The 26,163-nt window shown below is 51.6% G+C and overlaps 1 protein-coding gene across 2 annotated transcripts; it reads left to right on the forward strand.

The window, feature by feature from the left end:
* The first annotated feature begins 2,311 nt into the window (after window positions 1–2,311).
* Window positions 2,312–24,344, forward strand: C19H19orf38 (chromosome 19 C19orf38 homolog). 2 transcript variants are annotated; one of them, XM_025368637.1, is made up of 8 exons: window positions 2,331–2,444; window positions 4,766–5,074; window positions 11,439–11,531; window positions 13,651–13,678; window positions 13,966–13,967; window positions 15,108–15,151; window positions 17,752–17,789; window positions 23,789–24,344. In XM_025368637.1, exons 1-8 carry the CDS (start codon window positions 2,414–2,416, stop codon window positions 23,985–23,987), a joined length of 744 nt encoding a protein of 247 aa, XP_025224422.1. In that variant the 5' UTR covers window positions 2,331–2,413; the 3' UTR covers window positions 23,988–24,344. The 2 variants fall into 2 exon arrangements, with proteins under 2 accessions (XP_025224423.1, XP_025224422.1); XM_025368638.1 differs by lacking the exon at window positions 13,966–13,967 and having other exon boundaries at window positions 2,312–2,444.
* The last annotated feature ends 1,819 nt before the right edge of the window (window positions 24,345–26,163 follow it).

The raw sequence follows: 26,163 nt of genomic DNA on the forward strand, positions 1-26,163 counted from the left end.
GAAGGTATTAATACAAATTTCTGCAGGTGAAGTTTAAATTAAAAACAGGCCGGGTGTGGTGGCTCACGCCTGTAATCCCAGCACTTTAGGAGGCCGAGGCAGGCAGATTACGAGGTCAGGAGATTGAGACCATCCTGGCTAACACAGTGAAACCCCATCTCTATTAAAGAATACAAAAAATTAGCCGGGTGTAGTGGCGAGCACCTATAGTCCCAGCTACTCGGGAGGCTGAGGTAGGAGAATGGTGTGAACCCAGGAGGCGGAGGTTGCAGTGAGCCGAGATTGTGCCACTGCACTCCAGCCTGGGTGACAGAGCAAGACTCCATCTCAAAAAAAAAATGAAAATAAAAACAAATTAAAAACAAAACATGAGCTAGGAAAAGAAGAGCCAATTGAACGTAAGGTAACCAGAAAAAAGAAAAGAATAAAATCAAGTCAAAAGGCAATAAAATAGAAAATAGAAAGTGAAACAACAAAGCCAAACTGTGGCACTTTGAAAAGATCAGTAACAATGATTAGCTCCTAGCAAGACCAATAAGAGACAAGGAGACTTCACTAATTTTTGTTGTCAGGAATGAAAGAAAGAACATTACTACAGACCCTACAGACATTAAAAGGGTAGTAAGGGGATAAGAACAACGTTACACCAATACATTTGACAACTTAGATGAACAAATTCCTTGAAGATACAAGCATGACAATTGCAATAAAGGAATATTACAGAGCACTGTGGAAGAATTTACCTGGGGGATTATTCTAAGTCCAGAGGGGCCTGGAAAGTTTTCCCAGAAGTGATATTTAAACTGAGATCTGAGGGAGAAGCAGGATTTGACCAGGTTGATAGAATTGTGTTCCAGGCCAGGGAAATAGTGTGTGCAAAGGCCCTAAGGTTGGAATGAGCTTTCTGTGGCCAAAGAAAAAAGTTCACTCTAATGATGCATTTTGGTGTTTGATGACCACACGCCATGTCCTTCTTGGGTCCAAACCCCCAAGCAAACCCGATTGGCTTGAACAGAAATGTTTAATAAGATAAATGCAAACCCAGTAGTAAGAGAAACTTGGACGTTTCTGGGCTGTAAACAGGAGGCAGTTTATCCTGTGAACTCTATCACAAACTATATCCAGAACTGATCTGGAACTGGAATTCCCTTTCACCTGGCTAATCAAACTTCTGAGCCTTTTTCCTCCCTGTAACTTTACCTCGTGAGCACTCACTACCCACTAGGCATTGCATTTCCTACTACAAGTTCTTTGAATCTAATGTCCACTACTCTTTTTTTTTTTTTTTTTTTTTTTGAGATGGAGTTTCACTCTTGTTGCCCAGGCTGGAGTGCAGTGATGCAATCTCAGCTCACCACAGCCTCCACCTCCTGGGTTCAAGCAATTTTCCTGCCTCAGCCTCCCAAGTAGCTGGGATTACAGGTGTGTGCCACCATGCCCGGCTAATTTTTTGTATTTAGTAGAGACGGGGTTTCACCATGTTAGGCTGGTCTTGACCTCCTGACCTCAGGTGATCTGCCCACCTCGGCCTCCCAAAGTGTTGGGATTACAGGCGTGAGCCACCGTGTCTGGCCTAATGTCTACTACTCTTAGCCCCATTCTGCAGAACAGTATACTGAAGGCTCAAAGGAGGTAAGCCGTGCCTGAGGTCGCAGAGGCCAAGCCCTAACCACCATGTCCTCCCACTCCTGTCCGTATTTGTTTAAATGTTGGCGCTGGTTAGGCTATGGTTTGTGTCTTGGGTGTGGGTTTCCAAACATCCCACTGCTGTCACCCTGTCTCATTCCTAGGAGTTCTCTTAGAAGGAGAGACAAAAGGCTGGGCACGGTGGCTCACTCCTGAAATCCCAGTACTTTCGGAGGCTGAGGCAGGCGGATCACGAGGTCAAGAGATCGAGACCATCCTGGCCAACATGGTGAAACCCTGTCTCTACTAAAAATACAAAAATTAGCTGGGCGTGGTGGCTCCTGCCTGTAGTCCCAGCTACTCAGGAGACTGAGGCAGGAGAATCGCTTGAACCTGGGAGGCAGAGTCTGCGTTGAGCCAAGATTGCTCCACTACACTCCAGCCTGGGCAACAGAGCAAGACTCTGTCTCAAAAATAAAAATTAAAAAAAAGGAAAAAATGGTGAAAACCACCGAACCATCTCATCCATTTTTTCTCCTCTAATCTGCAGATCAGCGGCCAGAGAGGTGCCCAGGTCTGATGTATGTTTAGGGAAGGGGTGGGGAGAGGAGAGAGTCCCTTTCAGTGCTCAAGCCTGTGTGTGCAACTTCCTGCCAGTGAGGAAACTCTCAGCTTGAGAATCAGCCCTGGTTCTCCTTTCCCCGATCTGGCCTCACAGGAGGAGTTGGCAGGGAGCCTTGGGCCCCTCTGGCCTCTGCCGGATTTCCCAGCCAAACGCGGGGGAGAGATGCCCTGGACCATCTTGCTTCTTGCAGCTGGTGAGTCTGAAGCCCCCCTTTCAGGTCCCCCACGCCTTTCCCCCCATCCCCTGTCCACCTTGCCGCTCTGGGGGCAGAAACCAGTGCAGGGGCTGCCGTTCCGAGGGCATCGAGGAGGCTGAGCCCTGGGCAGATGGGTTTGCCCATGAGCCTTGGAAATTCTCCAGCAGTGTTGCTTTTTTCTTGTTAGGCTCCTCATCACCCCCAAGTTTACGGATATCAGAAATATCACCCCTCTGGAGTCAACTGTGCCCACACCCCATGACTCAGCCCCGCTTGGTCTCCGAAGGCTCCTTGAGTGCTGGGGCAGGAGGAGAGTCTACCTAGGGGGATATCAGTGTGGCAGGGGTGGGTGGGGGTTGAAGGCTGGACGAGGGAGGGTTTGTGTAGACCTCAACCTGGCCAGACACTCTGTTCAGAAGCCTGTGGGCAGTCAGGAGAGAGATGGGTCCCCAGGAAACTTCATCCTGCAGGAAGCTGTGCTCCAAAATCCATATTCCTCACCCCAGCCTGGAAAAGAGGATAAAAGTCCTCTGCCCTTCCTTCTCCTGCCCTCCCCATCACTCATCCCCTCCCGTTCCTGCCACCCCCCTCACTCACCTCCTCCCTCCTGCCATGATAGCCTCCTTGCTGCTCGTTTTTTAATTTTAATTTTTATTTTTAGATAGAGACAGGATCTCACTGTGTTCCCCAGGCTAGTCACAAATTCCTGGGCTCAAGCAATCCTCCCACCTTGGCCTCCCAAAGTGCTGGGATTACAGTCATGAGCCACTGCATCCGGCGTTTGCTCCTCCTTAAACACCCCCATGCCCCTTCCATCCCCTGGACCTTTGCCTATGCTGTTCCCTCTGCTGGAATGCCCTTCCCCAGCTCTCCAAATGGGTCCTTCCTCACCACTCAGGACTCAGCTCATGGGAGGCCAAGGTGGGAGGATTGCTTGAGGTGAGGATCTGGGCAACATAGTGAGATCCCATCTCTATACAAAATAAGCAAAATTAGCTATCCAGGTTCACCAGCCTGGCCAACATGGTGAAACCCCGTCTCTACTAAAATTATAAAAATTAGCCGGCGGCCGGGCGCGGTGGCTCAAGCCTGTAATCCCAGCACTTTGGGAGGCCGAGACGGGCGGATCACGAGGTCAGGAGATTGAGACCATCCTGGCTAACACGGTGAAACCCCGTCTCTACTAAAAAATAAAAAAAAATTAGCCGGGCGAGGTGGCGGGCGCCTGTAGTCCCAGCTACTCGGGAGGCTGAGGCAGGAGAATGGCGGGAACCCGGGAGGCGGAGCTTGCAGTGAGCTGAGATCCGGCCACTGCACTCCAGCCCGGGCGACAGAGCGAGACTCCGTCTCAAAAAAAAAAAAAAATTAGCCGGGCGTGGTGGCACGTAGTCCCAGGTACTCAGGAGGCTGAGGCCACTGTACTCCAGCCTGGGCAACAAAGCAAGATTTTGTCTCTAAATAAATAGATAGTAAATAAATTAAATAAAAATAAAGTAATAAGGGTATAGTTGTGCTGCTGTGTAATAACCAATGCTATTACTGAAAATTGATGGCCAGGCATGGTAGCTCACGCCTGTAATCCCAGCACTTTGGGAGGCCAAGGTGGGCGGATCTCATGAGGTCAGGAGTTTGAGACCAGCCTGGCCAATATCGTGAAACCCCATCTCTACTAAAAATATAAAAATTGGCCAGACGTAGTGCCACATGCCTGTAATCATAGCTACCTGGGAGGCTGGAGGATCACTTGAATCCGGGAGGTGGAGGCTGCAGTGAGCCAAGATCACGCTAGTGCATTCCATCCTGGTGGCAGAGTAAGACTCCGACTCAAAGAAAAATGAAAAATGCGGTGGCTCACACCTGTAATCCCAGCACTTTGGGAGGCCGAGGCGGGCGGATCACGAGATCAGGAGATCGAGACCGTCCTGGCTAACACGGTGAAACCCCGTCTCTACTAAAAATACAAAAAATTAGCCGGGCATGGTGGCGGGCGCCTGTAGTCCCAGCTACTCAGGAGGCTGAGGCAGGAGAATGGCATGAACCCGGGAGGCGGAGCTTGCAGTGAGCCGAGATCGCGCCACTGCACTCCAGCCTGGGCGACTGAGTGAGACTCCATCTCAAAAAAAAAAAAAAAAAATGAAAATTAATTCAACTACAGGGAGCCGTCACCATGTGCCAGGCAGTGTGGGGTAGGGTCACTAGCCTCCCGACTCACAGAAAACACAAGGCCGAGGGAGGGTGATCTACTTGCCAGAGGCCACAAAGCCAGGTCAGCCTCCACTCTCACCACGCACCCACCCACCTTACCGTCTGCATCGCAGGCTCCTTGGCGATCCCACGACCGTCCATCCGGCTGGTGCCCCCGCACCCAAGCAACCAAGAGGACCCCATCCACATCGCATGCATGGCCCCTGGGAACTTCCTGGGGGCGAATTTCACACTGTATCGAGGGGGGCAGGTGGTCCAGATCCTGCAGGCCCACGGAGACCAGCGCGGGGTGACATTTAACCTGAATGGCAGCAGCAGCGAGGCTCCAGGGGAACCCTTCCACTGCCAGTATGGAGTGTTAGGCGAGCTCAGCCAGCCCCAGCTGTCAGACCTCAGCGAGCCCGTGAACGTCTCCTTTCCAGGTAAGGCCATTCTATGGGATCTCACTGCCAGGGGCTTCATTTTCCCACACAGACCTCTCGTATGTACTGTTGGCTCAGAGACCTTCCCAGAAAAAGCCAGGCTTACACCCTGCCAGGACTTACTCGCCTTTCCTTTTTCCATCTTCTCAGCCAGCCCAAAAGGGGATTTGTTGGTTCACTGAGCTGAAGTCAGCTCACAGGGTCAACTTCAGGTATGGCTAGATCCAGGTGCTGAAAGCTGTCAGGAACCATTTGCCCCATCTCCGCTCCACATTGTTCTCTGTCTTATTGTCAGGTAGCCCATCTCCCTCATGGTACCAAAATTGTTGCTGTGATTCTTCCCATTTTGCAGATGAGGAAACTGAGGCACAGGAGTTATAGCTTGTACACATGTAACAGGTAGCTAGTCTGGGATGCCATTGCCTTCCAAAAACCATGAATTACACCTCCGTGACCTACATTACTTCCCCTCTTGGCCACATACTTTTTTTTTTTTTTTTCCCGAGACGGAGTTTTGCTCTTCTTGCCCAGGCTAGAGTGCAATGGCGTGATCTTGGCTCACTGCAGCCTCCGCCTCCTGGTTCAAGCAAGACTCCTGCCTCAGCCTCCTGAGTAGCTGGGATTACAGGTGTGTGCCACCATGCCCGGCTAATTTTTGTATTTTTAGGAAAGACGGGGTTTCACCATGTTGGCCAGGCCAGTCTCGAACTCCTGACCTCATGATCTTCCCGCCTCGGCCTCCCAAAGTACTGGAATTACAGGCATGAGCCACTGCACCTGGCTTTTTTTTTTTTTTTTTTTTTAATGAGACAAGGTTGTCCAGACTAGAGGGCAATGGCACAATCATAGCTCACTTCATCCTCAAATTCCTGTCCTCAAGTGATCCTCCCACCTCAGCCTCCTAAGTAGCTGGGACTACAGGTGCGCATCACCATGCCCAGCTAATTAAAAAAAAATTATTTTAGAGATGAGGGTCTCAAAATGTTGACCAGGGCCGGACATGTCTTGGGCGTGGGTTTCCAAACATCCCACTGCTGTCACCCTGTCTCATTCCCAGGAGTTCTCTTAGAAAGAGAGACAAAAGGCTGGGCACGGTTTCACACCTGAAATCCCAGCGCTTTGGGAGGCTGAGGCAGGTGGATCACAAGGTTAAGAGATTGAGAACATCCTGGCCAACATGGTGAAACCCTGTCTCTACTAAAAATACAAAAATTAACTGGGCATGGTGGCTTCTGCCTGTAGTCCCAGCTACTCAGGAGGCTGAGGCAGGAGAATCGCTTGAACCTGGGAGGTGGAGTCTGCAGTGAGCCGAGATCACTCCACTGCACTCCAGCCTGGGAAACAGAGCAAGACTATGTCTCAAAAAATAAAAATAAAAAAGAGGAAAACGTGGTGAAACCACCTAACCATCTCATCCATCTTTTTCCCCTCTGATCTGGACACGGTGGCTCATGCTTGTAATCCCAATACTTTAGGACGCTGAGGTAGGTGGATCACCTGAGGTCAGAGCTTAAGACCAGCCTGACCAACGTGGTAAAACCCTATCTCTACTGAAAATACAGAAATTAGCTGGGCATGGTGGTGTGCGTGTATAATCCCAGCGGCTTGGGATGCTGAGGCAGGAGGATCATTTGAACCTGGAAGGCACAGGTTACAGTGAGCCAAGACAGTGCCATTGCACTCCAGCATGGGCGACAGAGCAAGATTCTGTCTCCAAAAAAAAAAAAAAAAAAAAAAAAAGATGTTGACCAGGCTAGTCTTGAACTCTTAACCTCAAGTGATCCTCCCACCTCAGCCTCCAGAGTAGCTGGGATTACAGATGTGAGTCACTATGCCCAGCATGAGCCACATAAGGCTTCTGAACACTTACTGTGCACCAGGAACTGTCCTTGGTCTTGCCCTCCTGCAGCTGACATTCCAGGCAGATGAGGACAGATGATAAACATGAAATCCAACATATATTCAACCTGCCAGCAGGGCACCAGATAAAATCCACCTGGGTGAGGATGTCATTATTTGAAGTAGAGTAGGGCGACTGGCCCAATGTTCTAATGGTCAGCCCTCTGGACTCTGAAGTAGAGTATTGCAATCAGGGAAGCCCTCTCTGAGGAGGTGGCATTTGAGCAAAGAACTGAATGATGAGGAGGAGCCAACCACGTGGATATCTGGGCTACGTGTTGCAGGCAGAGGATACAGGCTGTGCAAAGGCCACGAGGCTGAAGCTTCCCTGGTGTGTCTGAGGAGCCCAGTATGGCTGAAGGGTGGTGAACAAGGAAGAAAATAGGGAGAGGTGGGGCAGGGAGTTCACCAGGAGGATCGTGGGGGGCCTGGTAGACCACAGCAAGGATTTTAGCTTTTTACCCGAGTGAGACGGGAACCCCAGCAGGGCTGATGTCCTTTTCTGATCTCTGATGTGAGGAGGCTGGGCATGGGTTATGGGTCAAGAAGCAGGAGGGAGGAGCCCTCGATAGCCTTCTGTGTTACCATCAGTCAGAACTTTCCTGGCCGGGTGCAGTGACCCACGCCTGTAAGCCCAGGACTTTGAGAGGCTGAGGCGGGAGGATTCTTTTAGCCAAGGAGTTCAAGATCAGCCTGGGCAACATAGTGAGACCCTGTCTCTACAAAAAGAAAAAAAAAAAATTATTTTTTTTTTAGATAGGGGTCTTGCATTGTTGACCAGGCTAGAGTGCAGTGGCGCAATCACAGCTCACTGCAGCCTCCACTTCCTGGGCTCAATCAATCCTCCCTTCTCAGTCTCCCTAGTAGCTGGGACTACAGCCTTGCACCACCATGCTTGGCTAATATTTCTATTTTTTGTAAAGACAGGGACTCACTATGTTGCCCAGGTTAGTCTCAAACTCCTGGGCTCAAGTGATCCTGCCACTCAGCCTCCTAAAATACTGGAATTACGTGAGCCACCGCACGCCTGGCTCCGGCCAATTTTTTTATTTTTATTTTTTTGGAGACGGAGTCTCACTCTGTCGCCCAGGCTGGAGTGCAGTGGTGTGATCCTGGCTCACTGCAGCCTCTACCTCCGAGGTTCAAGCAATTCTGCCTCAGGCTCCCTAGTAGCTGGGATTACAGGCGTGTGCCACCATGCCCAGCTAATTTTTGTATTTTAGTAGAGATGGGGTTTCACCATGTTGGCCAGGCTGGTCTCAAACTCCTGACCTCAGGTGATCCACCCTCCTTGGCCTCACAAAGTGCTGGAATTACAGGCGTGAGCCACCATGCCCGGCTAATTTTTTTTTTTTTTTTTTTTTTTTTTTTTAAGTAAGAAGGGGTTTCACAGTGTTAGCCAGGATGATCTTGATCTCCTGATCTGGTGATCCACCCACCTCGGCCTCCCAAGGTGCTGAGATTACAGGCGTGAGCTACCGTGTCCGGCTAATTTTTTTTTTTTTTCTTAATTAGCAGGGCCTGATGGCATGTGCCGGTAGGCTGAGGCAGGTGGATCACTTAAGCCGGGGAGGTAGAGGATATTGTGAGCCATGATCGCACCACTGCACTCCAGCCTGGGTGACAGACGGAGACCCTGTCTATAAAAACATTTTTTTTTTTTTTTAAATGTCTGACACAGAGTGTCACTCTGTTGCCTAGGCTGAAGTGCAGTGGCCCGATCTCGGCTCACTGCAACCTCTGCCTCCCAGGCTCAAGCGATTCTCCTGCCTCAGCCTCCTGAGTAGCTGGGACTACAGGCACCAACCACCCTGCTAATTTTTGTATTTTTTAGTAGAGATGCGGTTTCACCATGTTGGCCAGGGTGGTCTTGAACTCCTGACCTCAAGTGATCTGCCCATGTCGGCCTCCCAAAGTGCTGGGATTACAGGCATGAGCCCCACCACGCCTGGCCCAAAAAACTTTTAAAAAAAGAACTTTTTCGGCCGGGTGCGGTGGCTCAAGCCTGTAATCCCAGCACTTTGGGAGGCCGAGGCGGGCGGATCACAAGGTCAGGAGATCGAGACCATCCTGGCTAACACCGTGAAACCCCGTCTCTACTAAAAAAAAATACAAAAAATTAGCGGGGCGTGGTGGCGGGCGCCTGTAGTCCCAGCTACTCGGGAGGCTGAGGCAGGAGAATGGCGTGAACCCGGGGGGCGGAGCTTGCAGTGAGCCGAGATCGCGCCACTGCACTCCAGGCTGGGCAACAGAGCAGACTCCGTCTCAAAAAAAAAAAAAAAAGAACTTTTTCACTGCAAAAAAGAATCTTGTTGCCAGCGGATGCCAACACGCAGCTATGACAGAGCAGTTCTCTGTCCTTCCCGGCCTCGGGCTCCTCTATCAAAGGTCTCCTTCTCTCACCTTGGCCTTGTGGTCTTGGAGTTGGGAGCTGACAACACCCCTTCTGCCCCAGGTGAATCAATGAACAAGACTGACATTGTGAGAACACCAAGCGTCTGTCTTCTTCCCCCTCCTGGCTTAGCTCCTCACCTCCCTTGGGGTCGGGGCATCTCCTCTTTCTCCAGGAAGGGGAAGCCAAGTCCTGTGCTGAGAAGGTGACTCTGGAACTGCCACTCCCATGCCTGTGTGACTAGCTTCTGGGTGGATCTCAGGGTCTACCGTTGGGCTGGGGGTGGATGTCATCTGGCCACTGGCACCCAGACTGCAAGTAATAAAAACCGGACTCACACTGGCTCTACCAACAAGAGGGGATTTGTTGGTTCACTGAGCTGAAGTCAGTTAACATGGCTGACTTCAGATGTGGCTGGATCCAGGCGCTGAAAAATGACAGAAAGCATTTGCCTTCTCAGCTCCTCTTCTGTCTTATTCTCAGGTTGTTTCTCCCCCTCACGGTGACAAAATTGTGCCCTGAAGCTTCAGATATATATTCTCTCCTTTTTTTTTTTGAGACCGATTCTGGCTCTGTCACTCGGACTGGAAGGCAGTGGTGCAATCTCGACTCACTGCAGCCTCCGCCTTTCAGGTTCAACACAGGCACTTGCCACCACGCCCGGCTAATTTTTGTATTTTTAGTAGAGACGGGGTTTCACTGTGTTGGCCAGGTTGATGTCGAACTCCTGACCTCAGGTGATCCACCCTCCTCAGCCTCCCAAAGTGCTGGGATTACAGGCATGAGCCACCGTGCCCAGCCATCTCTTTTTTTGTTTGTTTCTTCAGACAGGGCAGGTTCTCTCTTATGTCACCCAGGCTGGAGTGCAGTGGCACGATCTCAGCTCACTGCAGCCTCCACCTCCTGGGTTCAAGCTATTCTTGTACCTCAGCCTCCCAAGTACCTGGAATTACAGGCGTGCACCACACCTGGCTAATTATTTGTGGGGTTTTGTTGTTTTTGTTTTGTTTTGTTTTGTTTGTTTTCGAGACGGAGTCTTGCTCTGTCACCCAGGCTGGAGTGCAGTGGCACGATCTCAGCTCACTGCAACCTCTGCCTCCTGAGTTCAAGCAATTCTCCTGCCTCAGCCTCCTGAGTAAGTGGGACTACAGGCACATGCCAGCATGCCTGGCTAATTTTTTGTATTTTTATTAGAGACGGGGATTCAGTGTTAGCCAGAATGGTCTCAATCTCCTGACTTTGTGATCCGCCCGCCTTGGCCTCCCAAAGTGCGGGGATTACAGGTGTGAGCCACCACGCCTGGCCAATTATTTATGTTTTTATTTTTTATTTTTTATTTATTTTATTTTATTTTATTTTTTTGAGACGGAGTCTCGCTCAGTCGCCCAGGCTGGAGTGCAGTGGCCGGATCTCAGCTCACTGCAAGCTCCGCCTCCTGGGTTCACGCCATTCTCCTTCCTCAGCCTCCCGAGTAGCTGGGACTACAGGCGCCCGCCACCTCGCCTGGCTAATTTTTTGTATTTTTTATTAGAGATGAGGTTTCACCGTGTTAGCCAGGATGGTCTCGATATCCTGACCTCATGATCCGCCCGTCTTGGCCTCCCAAAGTGCTGGGATTACAGGCTTGAGCCACCGCGCCCGGCCTTTATGTTTTTAATATAGACAGAATTTCCCTGTGGCTAGACTGGTCTTGAGCTCCTGGCCTCAAGTAATCCACCTGCCTTAGGCTCCCACAATGTTGGGATTACATGCATGAATCACCGCTCCTGGCTTAAGAGATCTATCCTATGCAATGCTAGGCAGAGGAGTAAAACTCTTTTCCCAGTGGTACCTCCAAAGTCCCAGACTTAGCTCTCATTGGCTCCACTTGGGTTACGTGCTCATCCTGAACCAATCATAATAGCCAGGAGTGAGGGATATGCTAATTGGCCAGACACAAAGTTTGCTAAGTCTCTTGGGTCCATCTGCATTCATGTTCTTTGGTTGGGGATTATGGGGTAAGGGCTGGCTACTCAAAGGTTACCTGGAGAGATGGTACTGACCTGCCCACTCTCTTTTCTGATTTTCCTCCAGTGCCCACTTGGATCTTGGTGCTCTCCCTGAGCCTGGCTGGTGCCGTCTTCCTCCTCGCTGGGCTGGTGGCTGTTGTCCTGGTGGTCAGAAGAGGTAACAGCATGCAAAGAAAGCCTGGCACACAAGTTGCCAGTTGACAACTTCTGGAACGTGAAAATGTGCTTACACTCATAACTCACACCATTTTGTTTTCAAGTTCAATAATTTGTTCATCACACCCCTTTTAAAAATATTTATTTATTTATTTATTATTTTTCTTCTCAGGCAGAGTCTCGCTCTGTTGCCCAGGCTGGAGTGCAGTGGTGCGATCTCGGCTCACTGCAACCTCCGCCTTCGAGGTTCAAGCGACTCTCCTGCCTCAGCCTCTCAAGTAGCTGGGATTACAGGTGTGCACTACCATGCTTGGCCAATGTTTGTATTTTTAGTAGAGATGGGGTTTCGCCATGTTTCCCAAGCTGGTCTTGAACTCCTGACCTCAGGTGATCCGCCCGCCTCGGCCTCCCAAAGTGTTGGGATTACAGGCGTGAGCCACAGTCCCTGGCCTAAAAATTTTGTATTTGGAGACTCACTCTGTCACCCAGACTGGAGTGCAATGGCAGGATCATAGCTCGCTGCATCCTTGACCTCCTGGGCTCAAGCAGTTCTCCTGCCTCAGCCTCCAAAGTAGCTGGGACCACAGGTGCGTGCCACCACACGCAGCTAATTATTTATTTTATTTTTTTTAAGACAAGGTCTTGCTATGTTGCCCAGGCTGGGTAACTCCTGGGTTCAAGCAATCCTCCCACCTCAGCCTCCCAAAAGTTCTGGGACCACAGGCGCACACTACCATACCCAGCTAATTTTTTAAAAATATTTTTTGTTGACTGGGTGTGGTGGTTCACGCCTGTAATCCCAGCACTTTGGGAGGCCAAGGCGGGCAGATCACCTGAGGTTGGGAGTTCAATGCCAGCCTGACCAACATGGAGAAACCCTACCTCCACTAAAAATACAAAATTAGTTGGGCGTGGTGGCACATGCCTGTAATCACAGCTACTCGGGAGGCTGAGGCAGGAGAATCACTTGAACCCAGGACGTGGCAGTTGCGGTGAGCTAAGATTGTGCCATCGCACTCCAGCCTGGGTAACGAGCAAAACTCCGTCTCAAAAAAAAATTTTTTTTGTTGTTGAGATAGGGTCTTGCTATGTTGCCCAGGTTGGTCTTGAACTCCTGGGCTCAAGTGATCCTCCTGCTTCAGCCTCCCAAAATGCTGGGATTACAGGCATGTGCCAGCATGCCCAGCCAAATTATGTGTGTGTGTGTGTGTGTGTGTGTATTTTGAGATGGAGTCTCACCCTGTGACCCAGGCTTGAGTGCAGTGAGGTGATCTTGACTCACTTGCTCTATTGCCAGGCTGGAGTGCAGTGGCACGATCTTGGCTCACTGCAACCTCCGCCTCCTAGGTTCAAGCGATTCTCATGCCTCAGCTTCCCGAGTAGCTGGGACTACAGGCGCGTGCCACCACACCCAGCTAACTTTTGTATTTTTAGTGGAGACAGGGTTTCACCATGTTGTCCAGGATGGCCCAGCACTTTGGGAGGCCAAGGTGGGCAGATCACAAGGTCAGGAATTTGAGACCAGCCTGGGCAATATGGTGAAACCCCATCTCTACTGAAAACACAAAAATTAGCCGAGCGTGGTGATGTGTACCTGTAGTCCCAGCTACATGGGAGGCTGAGGCAGAAGAATTGCTTGAACCCAGGAGGCGGAGGTTGCAGTGAGTCGAGATCACACCACTGCACTCCAGCTTGGGCAACAGAACGAGACTCCATCTCGAAAAACAAAACAAAAAACAAACAAAAATCTGAGGCCTTCCAGGCCAGGCGGGGTGGCTCATGCCTGTAATCCCAGCACTTTGGAAGGCCAAGGCGGGTGGATCACTCGAGGTCAGGAGTTCGAGACGAGTCTGGCCAAAATGACGAAACCTCTACTAAAATACAAAAATAGCTGGGCCTGGTGGTGCACACTTGTAATCACAGCTACTCGGGAGGCTGAGGCAGGAGAATCGCTTAAATCCAGGAGGCAGAGGTTGCAGTGAGCCAAGATTGAGCCACTGCACTCCAGCCTGGGTGACAAAGTGAGACTCTGTCTTAAGAAAAAAAAAAAAAAAAAAAACAAATTGCCGGATACAGTTAGGACCAAAATCTAACACATGCTCATTTCTTTTTTGTTCCAGTTAAACTCAAAAATTTACAGAAGAAAAGGTGAGATCATCCCTGGAGACCCACAGAGGGAGGTTTGGGGATAGAAGGACACTTCCCTGGCGGGGTGGGCACTCCATGCCCCCCCACAAACAGCGCCTCCTGGTGGGCATGCTGCATAATGGGAACAGGTGCCATTTATTAAGTGCCTCCTGTGTGCTGGAGGACTGTGCTAGGACTCTCTGAAGCTGGAGCTCCTTATCCTTATGGCAGCCCTGGAAACAGGCACTATGAATAGCCCTGTTTTACAGAAGAGAGGACTGAGGCTCAGCGCTGAGTCACAGAGCGAGCAGTTTGCCCAGGGAGAGGCCCTTCCCCATACCCCTTTACCCCCAGCTGCCAGAAAATGGTCACAATCACTCTGGATACCCACAAGCAGTTTCTAAAGAATGCCCCTGGGTGGCCGGGCGCCGTGACTCACGCCTGTAATCCCAGCACTTTGGGAGGCCGAGACGGGCGGATCACGAGGTCAGGAGATCGAGACCATCCTGGCTAATACAGTGAAACTCCGTCTCTACTAAAAATACAAAAATTAGCCAGACGTGGTAGCGGGCGCCTGTAGTCCCAGCTACACGGGAGGCTGAGGCAGGAGAATGGCGTGAACCCAGGAGGCGGAGCTTGCAGTGGGTGGAGATGGCGCCACTGCACTCCAGCCTGGGTGACAGAGCGAGACTCCGTCTCAAAAAAAAAAAAAAAAAAATGCCCCTGGGGTTGTGCGATGCCCAATTGCACTGTAGGCGATGGCCCAGGTTCCTGGGCGCCAGGGTGTCCTAACTGGCCCTGGCCTTAGTTTCTCTCCTCTGAGAGTGGGGAGACATCCTGCTGCCTGGTGGTAAAGACCTGCTCTGGAGATTGAATCCCAGCTTCACCTAGCTGTGGACCTCCTACCCAGAAGAATATATATATGTATTTTTTTTTTAGACGGAGTCTCACACTGTCGCCCAGACTGGAGTGCAGTGGCGCAATCTCAGCTCACTGCAACCTCCGCCTCCCGGGTTCAAGAGATTCTCCTGCCTCAGACTCTGGAGTAGCTGGGACTATAGGCATGCACCACCACACCTGGCTAATTTTTGTATTTTTTAGTAGAGATGGGGTTTCACCATGTTGTCCAGGCTGGTCTTGAACTCCTGACCTCAAGTGATCCCCCGCCTTGGCCTCCCAAAGTGCTGGGATTACAGGTGTGAGCCCCCGCACCTGGCCCAAGAGAATTTCCATGTTTTTTTTCTTTCCCCGGCCGAGGGGCTGTCCTACAGTGTGACAGCTCCAGAAATCAGGATGTTACTGCTTTTCTGTGAGGAAGACCCATCGGTCAGTGGGTGGGGAGCAAAGGCTATGTTTTGGTTGTGGTTTGGGGCTAGAGCTTTCCCAATCAAGCCTCCTGACTCAAGGGGCAACCCTGGTCCCTGTCACTTTCTCCTGAATTCCTTTGCAGAGATCGAGAATCCTGCTGGGCCCAGATTAACTTCAACAGCACAGGTCTGTGCCTCCACACTCCTGACTCCGGTGGGGAAAGGATTACACCTCCAAATGCCATCAGACCTCATCACACGCCAATCAAATTTCTGTGACTGCTTGTTCCCTTTAGGGTCAAAACACACCCTCACCACCTCTTCCCCTGGGTTCTCACCTTCTCTCCTTTAACTTAACCTAAAGGTCACCTCTTCTGGGAAGCCTTCCCTGACTCCCTAGACAGGGTCTGTGCCTGCTACTTACAGGACCCCAGGACCGACCTTTCTTCTTACCCCTTGGTAGAAATACAATTAGGTGGCCTGGTGCGGTGGCTCACGCCTGTAATCCCAACACTTTGGGATGCCGAGGCAGGCGGATCACAAGGTCAGGAGATCGACACCATCCTGGCCAACATGGTGAAACCCTGTCTCTACTAAAAATACGAAAATTAGCTGGGCATGGTGGCGCATGCCTGTAATCCCAGCTGCTTGGGAGGCTGAGACAAGAGAATCGCTTGAACCCAGGAGGCAGAGGTTGCAGTGAGCCCAGATGGCACCACTGCACTCCAGCCTGGTGACAGAGCAAGACTCTGCCTCAAAAAAAGGAAGAAAGAAACAAAAATGAACCTCAAAAAAAGGAAGAAAGAAACAAAAATGAAACAGAATTAAGTGATCATTGGGTGCTTGCATATTTAATACTCATTTCCTCTGCTGGACAGCCAGCTCCATGGGGAAAGGACCATGTCTATCTCGGGGACTCCGGGGCCACACTTGCCTTCCAGAACATGTCATTCTGCCAGCTTCCCCAAGGGGGTGAGAGGCAGCCAGTCTGTCATGTAGGATGTTCTCTTGAAGGCACCCCAAGCAGAGAAATGTATTCTCTGTATTTCATTCCTGGTCTGACACACACATTTATTGAGCACTTCCTGTGTGCTGAGGTCTGGGAGGGTCCTTTTATAACCAAGACAGATGTGCGCTCTGTGCACAAGCCCATTCTCCAATGGGGAACAGCCCGTGGTAGCACCAGACTGTGTCTGGGACAAGGCAGGTGGTCCCCTGAGGAAGTGATGCTTTTCTTTTTTTTTTTTTTGACGCGGAGTTTCACTCTTGTTGCCCAGGCTGGAGTGCAATGGCACAATCTCGGCTCACCACAACCTTCGCCTCCCAGGATCAAGCAATTCTCCTGCCTCAGCCTCCCTAGTAGCTGGGATTATAGGCATGCGCCACCACGCCCAGCTAATTTTTGTATTTTTAGTAGAGACGGGGTTTCTCCATGTTGGTCAGGCTGGTCTCGAACTCCCGACCTCAGGTGATCCACCCGCCTCGGCCTCCCAAAGTTCTGGGATTACAGGCGTGAGCCACTGCGCCCGGCCTCCTTTTTTTTTTTTTTTTTGAGACACAGTCTAGCTGTGTTGCCCAGGTTGGAGTGCAGTGGCCTGATCTCAGCTCACTGTAACCTCTGCCTCCCGGGTTCAAGTGATTTTCCTGCCCCAGCCTCTCGAGTAGCTGGGATTACAGGCGTGAGCCACCATGCCCAGCTAATTTTTGTATTTTTAGTAGAGGTAGGGTGTCACCATGTTGGCCTGGCTGGTCTCGAACTCATGACCTCAGGTATCTACCCACCTCAGCTTCCCAAAGTGCTGAGATTACAGGCAGTTACAGGCATGAGCCATCGCACCCGGCCCTGTTTTTTGTTGTTGTTTTTGTCTTTGTTTTTGAGACAGAGTCTTGCTCTGTCACCCAGACAGGAACACAGTGGCTCAATCATAGCTCACTGCAGCCTTGACCTCCTAGGCTGAAGTGATCCTCCCCTCTCAGCCTCCTGAGTAGCTGGGACCACAGGTACACACCACCACATTCAGCTACTTTTTAAATTTTTTTTTTTCTAGAGACAAAGAATTGTGTTGCCTAGGCTGGTCTTGAACTCCTGGGCTCAAGTGATCCTCCCTCCTTGGCCTTCCAAAGCATTGGGATTACAGCCGTGAGCCACCTCACCTGGCTAGAAGTGATGTTTAAGCAGAGACCTACAAAAATGGGTGATGGAGGCCAGGTGCAGTGACTCCCGCCTCTAATCCCAGCACTTTGGGAGGCCAAGGCAGGCAGATCTCTTGGGGCCAGGAGTTCGAGACCAGCCTGGCCAACATGGTGAATCCCAATCTCTACTAATCCCAGCTATTAGGACGCTGAGGCAGGACAATCATTTGAACCCAGGAGGCAGAAATTGCAGTGAGCCGAGATTGCGCCATTGCACTCCAGCCTGGGCAACAGAGTGAGACTCCTTCTCAAAAACGAGAAAAAACAGAAAAATGGGTGATGGAGCAATTGGAGGAGAGCCTGGGGAGGAGGAGGAGCTGGCAGGTGCTCCTTCTGGAAGGCCTGAGATAAGATTCCCATTTTCCCCAGGGCAGTGAGATCCCCCCTACACACAGGAACCTAGTCCCCTGTGTGTAGAAGGACTAGGTTCCGTTTGTAGCTGTGAACAGTTCACCATGCAGAATGGGTTGAAAGGGCGCCATAGAGGATGCTGGGAGATGGATCCCAATTGCTTCCCTGTGGGCAGGGATGGCAGGGAGCAGGGAAGTTACAACTGGTCCCCAATCCTGGGTTTTCTTTCTCTTTCTGTTTCAGACATGTCCTTCGATAACTCCCTGTTTACCGTCTCTGCGGTGAGTGGTTCTTTTTCTTGCAACCAGTTTTCTGCTGACCGTCCTACCTGGAGAATGGGGCGGGCTCAAGGGGCACCACGAGGCTAAGTTGACCTGCTGTCTCTAAGCTGCGGGGGGCAAAGAAAAGCCCAGAATCACTAACCAGGGACTCGGTGAGCCAAGCGTTGGCTCTGAAAAATCCCAGGGGGTGTGGGGATTGAAGGTGGTGACGTCAGGCTGTTGTGTGGCCACAGGCAGGCCTCTTGGGGGTATGTCCTGGCCTGGTCAGTGCTGCCTTTGGTCTCAGTCTTTACTGCCCCTCAGAATGGTGACAGAGGATTCCGGGTGACCTGGTGGCCTCTCTGAGGTTATTCATGGAGACTTGTGACAATCTGATGCATGCTGTGATCAGTCTCCTCTGGGTATAAAGAAAATGAAGTTGCTGGGCATGGTGGCTCACGCCTGTAATCCCAGCACTTTGGAAGGCCAAGGTGGGCGGGTCAGGAGTTTGAGACCAGCCTGACCAATATCGTGAAACCTCATCTCTGCTAAATACAAAAAATTAGCCAGGCGTGGTGGTGCATGCTTGTAATCTCAGCTACTTGGGAGGCTGAGACAGGAGAATCACTTGGACCCAGGAGGTGGAGGTAGCAGTGAGCCAAGTTTGAGCCATTGCACTCCAGCCTGGACTACAAGAGCAAAACTCCATTTCAAACAAAGAAACAAATAAAAATAAAAAAGTAAAAATGCCAAGATTACCCCAAAATGTAGCTGTGTAGAGAGTCCCACAGACCCAGGTTTAAATCTCAGCTCTGACACTGTGTGACGTTGGGGAACAATATCCCCCAAAAGCAGAGGGGAGGAATTTTTTTTTATTTTTTCGAGACGGAGTCTAGCTCTGTTGCCCAGGCTGGAGTGCAGTGGCGTGATCTTGGCTCACACAACTCCCGAATCCCGGGTTCAAGTGATTCTCATGCCTCAGCCTCCCAGGTAGCTGGGATCACAAGCATGGGCTACTACACCCAGCTGATTTTTGTATTTTTAGTAGCCACGGGGTTTCACCATGCTGGCCAGGCTGGTCTCAAACTCCTGACCTCAGGTGATCCACCCACCTCGGCCTCTCAAAGTGCTGGGATTACAGGCGTGAGTAACCATGCTGGCTGGCTGTGGAAGCTGCTTTAGACAGGAGATCAGGAAAGTCTGAGATGGGTGACAAGCAGGAGGTGGGGAAGATTGGGGATGATTGATCCAGGCTGAGGACACATTTTTGGCACAGCCCAGGAAGCTGGGGTGGAGCGAGGAGTCGGAGGGGACCCCATGGGGAGCTTTGACTTGACCGCTATTGAGGGTTCCCAGTATAGGAGGGAGGGGACCGAATTCAGGTGCATACAGGCGCCCTCTGGTGGCTTCTGCAGGGAGGACAGATTTGGGGAAAGCAGGGATCAGGGGAAGGCAGGAGCCTGGATACTGAAGAGCAGGGCCAAGGGTGCACCAAGGGGTGGGTGGTTTGGCCCAAAATGTTGGCAGTGGAGTTCGAAGAAGTGATCAGATGCAGGTTAGGGGAGAGAAAGCACAGAGCTGGTTTTTGATGAGGGGGCCAAAGGAGAAGAGGGAGGCCAAGGAGGGCGAGGCTTGGAGGGTCAGGAGCGTAGAGTCGTCCACGGCCTGGGAGCAGATGGAGAGGGGAGTCTGCAGTTCCGGAGAGAGGTCAGTTCTAGAGATAGACTAGGAGTGCCCAGGATACAGATGGCAGGAAGGAAGGGGGCTTGGCATGGGCCTGTGCAGCCCTCTGAGGTCTTTGCTTCCAGAATAAATCCTGAGGCCATAAGAAAAACCCAGCAGGCAGGGCTCGATTTAAATGTTTCCATGAGAATCCACACTGCGCAGAATACCAGCCTGGTGATGCCCCCTCTCCCCACTTTTTGAGGTAGTTTTTATTTATTTATTTTTGTTTGTTTGTTTGTTTTTTGAGATGGAGTCTTGCTCTGTCACCCAGGCTGGACAGCAGTGGCATGATCTCAGTTCACTGCAACCTCCGCCTCCTGGATTCAAGCGATTCTCCTGCCTCCGCTTCCTGAGTAGCTGGGATTACAGGTGCCTGCCACCACGCCTGGCTAATTTTTGTATTTTTAGTAGGGATGGTTTTTCACCATGTTGGCCAGGCTGGTCTCCAACTCCCGACCTCAGGCGATCCACCTGCCTTGGTCTCCCAAAGTGCTGGGATTACAGGCGTGAGCGACCGTGCCCAGCCTTTTATTTGTTTTTTACTTGTTTTTTGTTTTTTTCTTAAGGATGAGGCGTGGTGGCTCATGCCTGTAATCCCATCACTTTAAGAGGCTGAGGTGGGAAGATTGCTCCAGCCTGGGAGGTTGAGTCTGCAGTGAGCTATTATTGCATCACTGCACTCCAGCCTGGGTGACAGAGCAAGACTTTGTCTCAAACAAACAAAAAATGTCAGTATGAAAAACATTCACCTGTCAAAATATACAATAAAGTTTTCTTACTAAGTCACACCTCTTCATCCATTGGTATTCCTTTCTGCAGACATGCAGGTAACCACTGTTAGCAGCTGCATGTGGCAAACACACGCAGAGGTGGATCTGTACTTTCACCTACCACCTCTGCCAATTTTTTTTTGAGACAGGGTCTTGCCCTGTCTCCCAGGCTGCAGTGCGCGGTGGCACCATCATAGCTCACTGCAGCCTTGATCACCTGGGCTCAAAAGATCCTCCAGCCTCAGCCTCCTGAGTAGCTGAGACCACAGGCATCCACCACCATGCCCGGCTAATTTATTTTTATTTATTTATTTATTTATTTTTCTTCTTTTTATTTATTTATTTTTCTTCTTTTTATTTTTATTATTTATTTATTTTGTTGTTGTTGTTGAGACGGAGTCTTGCTCTGTCGCCCAGGCTGGAGTGCTGTGGCTGGATCTCAGCTCACTGCAAGCTCCACCTCCCAGGTTTACACCATTCTCCTGCCTCAGCCTCCCAAGTAGCTGGGACTACAGGCGCCCGCCACCTCACCCGGCTAGTTTTTTGTATTTTTTTTAGTAGAGACGGGGTTTCACTGTGTTCGCCAGGATGGTCTCGATCTCCTGACCTCATGATCCGCCCGTCTCGGCCTCCCAAAGTGCTGGGATTACAGGCTTGAGCCACCGCACTGGCCTATTTTTATTTTTAAATTTTATTTTATTTATTAATTTGTTGAGATAGAGTTTTGTTCTTTTGTCCAGACTGGAGTAAAGGGTGGCATGATCTCGGCTCACTGCAACCTCCTGGGTTCAAGTGGTTCTCCTGCCTCAGCCTCCCAAGTAGCTGGGATTATAGGCACCTGCCACCATGCCTGGCTAATTTTTTTTTTTTTTTTTTTTTGAGACGGACTCTCGCTCTGTAGCCAGGCTGGAGTGTAGTGGCGTCATCTTGGCTCACTGCAACCTCAACCTCCTGGGTTCAAGCGATTCTCCTGCCTCAGCCTCCCGAGTGGCTGGGATTACAAGCGAGCACCAGCACGCCCAGCTAATTTTTTTCTTTTGTATTTTTAGTAGAAATGGGGTTTCACCATGTTTGTCAGGCTAGTCTTGAATTCCTGACCTCAAATGATCTACCTGCATTGGCCTCCCAAAGTGCTGGGATGTCTTTTTTTTTAACATACAGTTTTACTTTGTTGCCCAGGTTGGAGTGCAGTGGTGTGCTCTTGGCTTGCTGCAACCTCTGCCTCCTGGGTGCAAGAGCGAAACTCCATCTCAGGAAAAAAAAAAAAGTTCTTCCTTTTTTTTTTTTTTTTTTGAGACACGGTTCTCACTCTGTTGCCCAGACTGGAGTGCAGTGGTATGATCTCGACTCACCGCAACCTCCGCCTCCCAGGCTCAAGCGATTCTCCTGCCTCAACCTCCCGAGTAGCTGGGATTACGGGCGCCTGCCACCACGCCCGGTTAATTTTTGTATTTTTAGTAGAGACGGGGTTTCACCGTGTTGGCCAGGCTGGTCTCGAACTCCTGACCTCAGGTGATCCTCCTGCCTCGACCTCCCAAAGTGCTGGGATTTGCCGGCCTGTTCTTCCTTTAAAAAGGAATCATATTCTATTGTATGGATGCACCAAGTTTTGTTGACGGACACTTGGGTTGTTTCCACCTTTTGGCTAGTATGCAGAACCCTGCCATGACCATGAGTATGCAGATTTCTTTTGGAGTCTCTGCTTTCACTCTGGTTTCCTTTTGAAGCCTTATACAGCTTTGTTGTTGGCTGAAATGATAAGGCAGCAGCTGACCTGTCTCTAGCTTTCCCCATTACCTTGCTGAGGGTGTCTGATATGCAACTTTGTAACACCCTTTCAGGTGGGATCCACTATTTTCTTTTTACAAACAAGGACATTGAGGCTGATAATGGGCCTAGGGTCACCCAGCTTGGGAGGAACAGGACTGTGGGTGGAACCCCCAGACTGATGTCAACTGAGTAGCTTCAGTTCTAGAAGTTCATCTCTCCTTAACTAGGATCAGAGTCAGAAACCTCCAAGGCAGAAGAGGTGGTAGACTTTTGAGGAATGTTTTGCCCAAAATGGGAAGGGAAGAGGAGATAATATTATTTATTTATTTTATTTTATTTTTATTTTTTATTTATTTGTTTTTTTTGAGACGGAGTCTCCTTCTGTCACCCAGGCTGGAGTGCAATAGTGTGATCTCAGCTCACTGCAACCTCCGCCTCCCGGATTCAAGCCGTTCTCCTGCCTCAGCCTTCTGAGTAGCTGGGACTACAGGTGCTTGCCACTACGCCCGGCTAATTTTTTGTATTTTTAGTAGAGACGGGGTTTCACTACGTTGGCCAGGCTGGTCTCGAACTCCTGACCTTGTGATCCACCCACCTTGGCCTCCCAAAGTGCTGGGATTACAGGCATGAGCCACCGCGCCTGGCCTTATTTATTTTTTATTTTTATTATTATTATTATTTTTTTTTTTTGAGACAGAGTCTCGCTCTGTCACCCAGGCTATAGTGCAGAGGTGTGATCTCAGCTCACTGCAAGCTCCGCCTCCCGGGTTCACACCATTCTCCTGCCTTGGTCTCCCAAGTAGCTGGGACTACAAGTGCCCGCCACCACACCTGGCTAAATTTTTGTATGTTTAGTAGAGAGGGGGTTTTACCGTGTTAGCCAGGATGGTCTCGATCTCCTGACCTCATGATCCGCCTGCCTCGGCCTCCCAAAGTGCTAGGATTACAGGCATGAGCCACTGCGCCCGGCCAATATTATTTATTTATTATTTATTTATTTTTTGAGACAAAGTCTCACTCTGTTCCCCAGGCTGGAGTGGAGTGCCAGGATCTCGGCTCACTGCACCCTTCACCTCCCAGGTTCAAGTGATTCTCCTGCCTCAGCCTCCCGAGTAGCTGGGATTACAGGCCTGTACCACCACACCCAGCTAATTTTTATATTTTTCTGAGAGGGTTTCACCATGTTGGCCAAGCTGGTCTCAAACTCCTGACCTCAGGTGATCCACCCGCCTCGGTCTCCCAAAGTGCTAGGATTACAGGCGTGATCCACCGCGCCCAACAGAGGAGATAATATTAACAGTTGTGTTCACTTAGCAAAGAAGAGCTTATGATGTGCCATTTGCTTTATCTGTTTTACTCTTTTAAGCCTCATAGCAGCCCTTAGCTGGGCATGGTGGCACATGCCTGTGATCCCAGCTACTTGGGAGGCTTAGGCAGGAGAATCGCTAGGAAGTGGTGGGTACTAGCATTCTCCCCATTTTGCAGAAGGGGAAACTGAGGTATAGAGGGGTTAAGCCACACAACTGAGGTTACACTGCTATAAAGTGATGGAACTGGGGTTTGAATCCAGGCTCTCTGGTCCCCAATTTAGCAGAGAGGAAGGCAGGAGAAGGGAAGACCAGGACAGGTGGGTGTGGGTGGAGGCAGGATGAGAGGAGACCTGCTGGGCAGAGTCTCAGGCTCAGAATATGGAGAAACCCTAGATCCTGAAACCCCAAATCACCCACTTCTGTGTTTCTTCTTCCATTGACAAAGAAAACGATGCCAGAAGAAGACCCGGCCACCTTGGATGATCACTCAGGCACCACTGCCACCCCCAGCAACTCCAGAACCCGGAAGAGACCCACTTCTACGTCCTCCTCGCCTGAGATCCCGGAATTCAGCACTTTCCGGGCCTGCCAGTGAGGCTGAGGTCTGGGGGCCCCCTCCTGTCTCCAGGCATTCGGGGACCTGAGGTCCTTCCAGCTACTTCTGGGGGGGCTCTGTCGGCTGCTTTCTCAGGGAATTGCACAGAGGAAAGGAAGGGGATTTTCATCACAGAGGAGTGGGAAAGGGAACACAGGCAAGGGCCTGGCACTGGACAGACAACAGGAAGTTCCCATGTCGACCTTCAGCTCCTCAGGACCACCAGAGAAGATGTCAGGACCCCTTCTTGTCCCCCAGCTGGGCCATAAGAGGTCTCAGGTCTCTGCACACCCCTGGAATTCCTCCCTTCCCTGCTGGGTTTTTGAGCATAGGGTGCCCTTGGGTGTGTTGTGTGTCTGCCTGCTGGCTTGCTTAAGTTATTAATTATAACATGGGTCAGGTTGTTCCCAGGCCTCTATGGAGTGGAATCCTTCAAGCTGGGGACCTCTGGATCCCATGGTTGGATGGCTGCGGGGTGGGGCATGCCTGAATTCACCAAATTTGAAGCATCTCTCAGGGGCAGTCAGGGTGGTGTATGCGGAAGCTCCTAGGGGTGTGGGGAGTGCAGCAGTGCCATGCCGGGGTCTCTGCAACAGTACTTGGATTAGAGGGTTTAGGAGGTGGAATGACAAGGGCGTAGGGGTGGAGGGACATGAAGGAGAATGAGGGCCCCTCGCAGTGGCTCACACCTATAATTCCAGCACTTTGGGAGGCCGAGGCGGGAGGATTGCTTGAGCCCAGGAGGTCGAGGCTGCAGTAAGCTGTGATGGCACCACTGCACTCCAGCCTGGGCAACACAGTGAGACCCTGTCTCAAAAAACAAAAGGGGCCGTGCACAGTGGCTCATGCTTGTAGTCTCAGCACTTTGGGAGGCCGAGACGGGCAGATCACCTGAAGTCAGGAGTTGAAGACCAGCCTGACCAACATGGTGAAACCCCGTCTCTACTAAAAATTAAAAAATTGCTGGGCGTCTCTACTAAAAATTTAAAAATGCCTGTAGTACCAGCTACTCGGGAGGCTGAGGCAGGAGAATCACTTGAACCCAGGAGGTGGACGTTGCAGTGAGCTGAGATGGAGCCATTGCATTGCAGCCTGGGCGACAGAGCAAGACTCCGTCTCAAAAAAAGAAAAGAATGAGGCGTAAATGAGGTCTAGGGAAGAGTTAAAGCTGGGGTGCTGGGAAGTGGCCCAAGCCCACTGTATCGCCCAAAAGGGATGGAGTCACCCAAAATGAAGGGGGATGCGGAGAGAAGACGGGTTCGTGTGGTGGGAGAGGGGCCCTGCGCCTGGCCCGGCGGGACTCAGCAATGTTGGAGGAGGGGCTCAGAGGGGAGGAGGTCAAAGGATATCTTGTGCGAAAGGAGACAAACATTAAGGATTAAGAAGGGAGTGTGGGCAGAGATGATGGGGAAGGGAGGAGGATCGGTCGAATGTCGGGGGAGGTGTCCTTTCAACCCGGCTCAGGTTGCGCCTGGAGGCCAGGGCTCATCGGAAATGGTCGGTGCGCGGGACCGGGGTAAGAGGTTGAGGCAAAGGGGTGGGGGCGTGTCCCGGACGCTGGCCACGCCTTTTCCCCCGCCCGTCCCCAGAGCGGGGCGCCTGACAAAGCGAGTCCGGGTGGGAGGGCGCGGGCAGGTACGGGGGCGGGGCCTCGTCGCGGCTGGGCCCCGCCTCCCTGCGGGCTGCCTCACAAAGCCGGGAGGGCGCGAGGGGCGGGGCCCGGTCTCAGGGGCGGGTCCATGTCGGGGCAGGGAAGCCGCCTCACGAAGCGCGGCTGCTCCTGCGGGGCGGGGCCCAGGGCGTGTTCGCGCGACCGAGCACCGCCCCCGCCATCCCAGCACCGCCTCACTCGAAAGCAGCCGTTAATGAGGCGCCAGCCTGGGGGCGGGGCCCAGTCCTCCGAGGGGCGTGTCCTCGCGCCCGAGCACCGCCCCCGACGTACACTCCTGCCCCGCAGTTCCCGGGCGGTGGAGCCACCTCACAAAGCGGCGACCGTTCTCGCGGGGCGGGGCGAGGCCGGTCCCGCCCCACGGGGCGCCCTCTCGCTCGCTCACTAGCTCCCCGCGCCGAGGGCGGTCAGCAGGGGGCGCTGCGCTACGGGGCCGGGTCGCGGCGACGGTGGCGGTGGCGGCGGCAGCGGCGGCGGTGAGGCGGCGCGTGGCCGGCAGGCGGCGCTGCCCGGCTCGGCCTCGGCCTCGGCCTGCACGGCGGCGGCGGCAGCGGCG

Source organism: Theropithecus gelada, chromosome 19 (assembly GCF_003255815.1).
Source record: "Theropithecus gelada isolate Dixy chromosome 19, Tgel_1.0, whole genome shotgun sequence".
NCBI classification, from domain to species: domain Eukaryota; kingdom Metazoa; phylum Chordata; class Mammalia; order Primates; family Cercopithecidae; genus Theropithecus; species Theropithecus gelada.

Bases quoted from the DNA above. Each gene is read 5' to 3' on its own strand.
- C19H19orf38 (XM_025368637.1), top strand. From the start codon at position 2,414: ATGCCCTGGACCATCTTGCTTCTTGCAGCTG. The intron at 2,445-4,765 runs GTGAGTCTGAAG...TCTGCATCGCAG, and splicing joins CATCTTGCTTCTTGCAGCTG to GCTCCTTGGCGATCCCACGA. The intron at 15,152-17,751 runs GTCTGTGCCTCC...TTTCTGTTTCAG, and splicing joins GATTAACTTCAACAGCACAG to ACATGTCCTTCGATAACTCC.